General features: G+C 46.9%; 1 protein-coding gene across 4 annotated transcripts in view; it reads right to left on the bottom strand.

The window, feature by feature from the left end:
• LOC142743131 (mitogen-activated protein kinase 14) overlaps window positions 1-4,184 on the bottom strand; it is a 196,142-nt gene extending 191,958 nt beyond the window's left edge. For 3 of the 4 annotated variants that reach the window (XM_075853549.1, XM_075853548.1, XM_075853550.1), the window contains exon 1: window positions 3,946-4,184. In XM_075853549.1, coding sequence (XP_075709664.1) covers window positions 3,946-4,064 — 119 coding nt within the window. In that variant the 5' untranslated portion in view covers window positions 4,065-4,184. The remainder of the gene's footprint in view (window positions 1-3,945) is intronic. The other variant, XM_075853551.1, reaches the window with a different exon arrangement.
• Window positions 4,185-6,000: the final 1,816 nt, after the last annotated feature.

The following is a 6,000-nucleotide window of genomic DNA, read 5'->3' on the forward strand; positions in this document are numbered from 1 at the left end:
GTGCCGTGTCGCGTTTGCAATGCAATGGAGGGACCAAAACAGTGGAAACTAGGGATGCACGGTGCATCGAAACTTCGATACTGTTTCGATACTGTGCATCCCTAAACGGTTCGATACCGCTATTTCCTGTATTTCGATACTGAGCTGCGCAGCCGCACAGCTCAGTATAGTAATACATGAATGTATGGGAGCGCGGCTGCGGCTGTGTAATTCAGCCACAGCCCCGCTCCTGAGTCATGACATGTGCGCGCGGGGTCAGGATGATGCGATGCGGCCAGCGCTGCACTAATGAACGTGGTGGGCGCGCTACAAAACACCCCCATGTTCTGTCCTCAGTGCCTGAACTGCCGCTCATTAGTGCAGCGCGGCCGCATCACCTCATGCTGACCGCGCGCGCACTTCCTGTCAGGAGCGGGGCAATGGCTGTATTACACAGCCGCAGCCCCGCTCTATAACGGCGGAGATGAGAGAAACCTCTCATCTCTGCCGTTATTCCCCTGAATGCTGTGATCACAGCGGACTGCAGCATTCAGGGGAAAATGAGCAGGGGGGATGCCCCTGGATCGCATCACAGGGAATTCCTGTGATGCGATCGAGGGCCATACCATATATGGGCAGACAGCCCAGGGTCTATTGACGGACCCCAGGGCTGTCTTACCATATTTCATGTTGTTAGGACATACCCAAGTATGTCCTCACAACTGCCTGTGTATTATCCGTCCACAGGCTAATGTACTGGCACATATCTGATATATGTCAGTACATTAAAGTTTAAAAATAAAAGTAAAAACAAAGTATTGTTAAAATTTTAAAAAAATACACATTCACCTTTTTTACAATAAACATTAAAATAAGTCTCAGTACATAAAATATTCACATATTCAGTAATGGCGCGCACAACAATTTTTTTTGCATCATTTATGATGTGTACGCTGTAAAAAAATGAAATAAACACGGCTTTCATTCAATTATTAATGTGAGGCGCGAGGTGTGATGAATTTAACCTCCATGTTCCTCACATTAATAGTAATTAACACCATCATGTACCTCGCACATTAACCCATTATGACTGAGAAACATGATGGGATTACTATTAATGTGAGGCGCGTTCAAAATTCATCACACGTCGCACCCCACATCAGAAAACGGAAGAATTATTTTTTTTATTACTGTTGGCAAAAGTATCGAAATCGCAATACTAAACGAAGTATCGGTATCGAAGTCCAAATTCTGGTATCGTGACATCCCTAGTGGAAACCCCCCAAAAGTGACCCCATTTTAGAAACTACACCCCTCAAGGAATTTATCTAGGGGTATAGTTAGCATTTTGACTCCACCGTTGTTTTGCTGAATCCATTAGAATTAGTCTGTATAGGTGAAAATTACTTTTTTTCTGAAAAAACCGTAGACATTTTTAATTTTTACAAGGAATAAAGGAGAAAAAGCACCCTAACATTTGTAAAACAAATTCTCCCGATTACAGAAATATGCCATATGTGGTAATAAACTGCTGTTTGGACCCACAGCGGGGCTTAGAAGGCAAGGAGCGTCATTTGGCTGTGGAGCGCAGATTTTGCTTGGTAATAGTTCTGTTTGGGGTTTTGCTGGTATTTCAGTTTATAATGTGGGGGCATATGTAAGCTGGGCGGAGTGTATCAGGTGCATAATAAGAGAGTATAATAATGGGGTAAATAAATAATAATCTGCAGATATGTGGCCGGCGTCGCACTGATACATGGCGCCCGATCTTATACGCTTTTGGAACACTGCACATTTTGCATCGCCATATTCTGAGAGGCAGAACTTTTTTGTAATTTTTATGGGTACTATTTTGGCATATATGCAACTTTTTGATCACTTTTTATTGTATATTTTGGGAGGTGTGGAACAAAAAAAAATAGTGATTCAAGCATTGTTTGTTTTTTTTTTACTTATTTTGTTTGCGGTGTTCACCGTGCGGGAAAAATATTATGGTTTGGTCGTTACGAACGTGGTGATACCAAATGTGTACTTTATTTATTTATTTTTTTAACTTGTTCACTTTTTCCCTATAATAAAAGGCTTACCATAGGGAAAAAAAGCATTTTTTGTTTATGTAACTTAAAACTTTTATTTTTGCACTTTAAAACCTTTTACTTGTCCCACTAGGTGACATTTAGACTTGCAGCGCTGATCGATGCTAGAACAAATTATACTACATTCGTAGTGTAAGGTGTTCTAAGGCTGGGTTCACACAGAGTTTTTTTGCAGGCAGAATATTCCGTTTGTAATTTTGAGGTAGATTTTGCTCTGCCCCGCACGTCGATTTTCGCTGCCTTTTTCACCTGCGGCCATGGAGCGCCGCAGGCATAAAAACGTCACGAAATATGCTTTCTCTGCCTTCCATTGATGTCAATGGGAGGTCAGAGACGTAAACGCCCGAAGATGTTGCCTCTTTTTTCCCGCAAGATTGTTTTTCTGCTCGCGGGAAAAAAACGCCTCGCATTGAAATCTTCTACTTGGCGCGTTTTTTCGATGCGTTTTCCGCGTAAAAAAAAACCTCTGTGAACTGACCCTAACGGTCATTGTGACGTGACAGTCACTCTGACAGGAAGCCTATGAGGACCAGCTTTGTGCTGGTCCTCATAGGCTTCTGCAGCCCGGAGGCCATTGTCTGGCCTCCGGTTGCCGTGACAAGGATCGCCAGCACCTGCAAATGCATGTGGGGGCTGCCGATCTGCACTAAACCTTTTAAATGTGGCGATCCAAATAGACCGCTGTATCTAAGGGGTTAATTGCCTAAATCAGCGACGATGGTGTGCACAGTTAACCGCTGATGCGGTGAAGCGACACGCGGCAGTTAACTGTTAAAGTGCGGACGTAACTGCACGTCAAAGCGCGCAAAGATACTACTCACCTGGACGTGCATTTACACCAAGGTGCGGGAAGGGGTTAAAAAAATAAATAAAAATAGCACAAAAATAAAAAGTATCATTTTGGTATAGAGAATCGTAATACTACAGGAAGTATTGGTATCGAAGTCTAAATTCTGGCAGAAACAAACTGACACGTTTCCTTGAAATCAATGGTGATGGAGTCGCTGCCCGTGGTTTCAGTTTGCCTCTTTTGTGAACTGACCCGTCGTTTTGCCAGAAGCAATAGCGTAGTCGACTCAAATGGAAACCACGGGCAGCGACTCCGTCACCATTGATTTCAAGGAAACGTGTCAGTTTGTGTCTGCTCAGGGTTCCGTTCTGACGGAAACCTCTGACGGAACGGGACCCCCAACGCAGATGTGAACAGAGCCTACAGGTGATAAATCGTATTTCTGGCATGACGCGGAGCTATGTGCATGTAAGAAACCATCGGGAGTGCCACCGAAGCACCAGATTGTCATGGGCAAGGACAGGTAAAGCATTGCTTTTTTGCTATATTTATTCTATTTCCAGCCTTTTATAGAAGACGTTCACATCTCGGATTACCCTTTTAATAAGTGTGCGGTGTCGCATACAACGTACTGACACTGCCGGGCGTCATTACCTTGTATGAGCAGTGCCGGAGGGGAGAAGAGGAGAAATGCGACAACACTCCCTGTAATAAAAGTTCAGGGACACCACAGTGTTACAGGTAAGTAGGCTCTGCAGGTAGCAGGCGGGAACACCTGCATCTCTCATACAGAAGACGGTTACAGGACTTCACGTTTACAAGAAGCCACCCTCAGACACTTCTCTTCATACATCCCCCTAAGGAATGCGCCTGCTATGCAATGCGGAAAAAGTTCAACTCCTTCCTGACCAGAACCCGTAAGCTAGGCCTCAACATACAGCACGGAAGCTGCCGGAGATACTTCACCACTGAGCTGAGGCCTGGACTGCCGTGCACCACACGGTCCATAAGCGTCTGAACATCAGCTTGACACCCAGAAGCCGCGCGACCCCGAACACACGCGCTAGTTGAAGCACTCACCAGACCGAGCCGTACGCCCCGGAGCCCACAGGACTCAGATTCTGATATCTCTCGGGCACCTCCCACTGGGTTTTGTTCAGCTCCTGACGGTAGAATCCAGAAGGAGAATTAGAGGACATTGTTGCTGCTGCACGCCACACTGTGCACTTAAGAGTCGGCCCGACTCCAGATTAATCCACACTCTGTAACCACCCGGTTACCAGATCAGAACCACCTCAAATCCCGCGAGCTACAGCGTGCGTTGCGCAACCCACAATGTTTTGCGCATGGGTAGTGAGAGTAGTACAGTTTAGCGGGAGTGACCACGTGCTCCCACAGTCTGGTTTATTTCACAGGAGCGCAGCGGCTCTGGAGGGCCGGGCGGTACATGGCACTGAGAAGCACTTTATTGGGTTTTTTTACAGGCTTCAGAACAGATGTTAATTTCTACCTCCCTGTATCTAAACCTATCATGTGTGATACTCTCTGCTGGGGCCCTTCATATAGACCTGTGATGTGTCTGCTATGCTTAGATACTATGGGGCCCCAGCAGACAGTATCACACATGATAGGCTTAGATACAGGGCCCCAGCAGACAGTATCACACATATACTTAACCAGTCACAGCCTGGGCATTATCTGCTCCGCGCATACAATGCTGCACGGCATTAGGAGCCAGCGTGTGGCCGGAAGTGAAGAGACCCACTCTGAGGGTTAGTATATGGAGTGATAGCAGTGCCACGTGTGGGTCCCGGGAAGCCCTGCTTCTTCCCTCCAGTGGCAATATGGGGGGTAGCAGTAGTCTATTTTCAATCACATTTTTTGGCCTACGTGTATTGTGGACACCGTAAGTATCTCCCGACGTATATGTTAGACGAAGGCCTCATGCACACAGCCGTAGCCGTTTGCACGGTTCATGATTACGGCACGGACGGCCGCGGAGTATCATCTGCGGACCATCCGCAAATCCTCGACTGTGCACACATTGAGTTCAATGAACCCGAACGGCAAATGCTGCCCGTCCTATTTTTTTGCGGTCCGTGCTCTGGGCAATAGACGGTCCGTGTAAACGACAGTCGCGTACGTGGGCCCATAGAACTTAATGGGTCCGCAATTCATCCGCATTTTTCTGGATGCATTGCGGACGCAAAAACACGTTTGTGTGCATGAGGCCAAAGGCTGTGAAGTATGCTTAGCAGTGGCTCATAGTATACAATAAACTTATACGTCATTAACTTTCACAACCTTTTCTCAAAAAGAATGACTAGTCTGTCAACATGTTTCCCCCTCACCACCCCCTTGTACATAGTGCCATACAGCCCCCCACCTGACCCTTGCAGACACTGACCCCCAAACAAATAAAACAAAAAAATTGCACCCACCTAGGCCCCATTCCCGCAAAGAACGGAGCTGCTACACAATGCCAACTTGATCCTTGTGTAGGCCAGCGTGATCCAGTGACGTCATCACACCGGCCTTGCGCAGGTATCCTGTCCCTGCGCCTGATTCGCTGCAGGCCTGTAGCCTAGTCAATGGCAGGGCAGAGAGATACCTCCCTGCTATGCCATAGTGTTCAATAATATTTGCGTTCTAAGGATGCAGATACTATTGAATGTGGCGTCGCTACAGCTGTATCAACCATAGCAGCTGCTAGCGGCGCCACCGGGCATGGGGGGACGGGCAGCACAGGCCCCCTCATGCCGGTATGGCTGCTACAGCAGTAGTTACGCCACTGGGAAAGACGTCAATCACTAGAAGAGGGGAATGTTTACTCGCTAGGGTGCAGGACACTTCCTGGTGTAACAAACATTCATTGGCTAATTTGCATTCGGCACCCAGGGGATTAAAAGTAAAATTTTATAGTTTGAAAATGACTTAACAAAACATAGGCATGTTTCTAATGCTTTCTTCCTTCACTATCTAGCAGCATTAACCCCTTCCCTCTTTGGCCACTTTTGACCTTCCTGACAGAGCCTAATTTTTCAAATCTGACATGTTTCCGGTGGCGTAGCTATAGGGGTTGCAGCAGTTGCAATTGCGACCGGGCCCCGAAGCCAGGGGTGCCCGTGGCCCCCC

The sequence above is a fragment of the Rhinoderma darwinii genome, chromosome 2 (genome assembly GCF_050947455.1).
Source record: "Rhinoderma darwinii isolate aRhiDar2 chromosome 2, aRhiDar2.hap1, whole genome shotgun sequence".
NCBI lineage: Eukaryota > Metazoa > Chordata > Amphibia > Anura > Rhinodermatidae > Rhinoderma > Rhinoderma darwinii.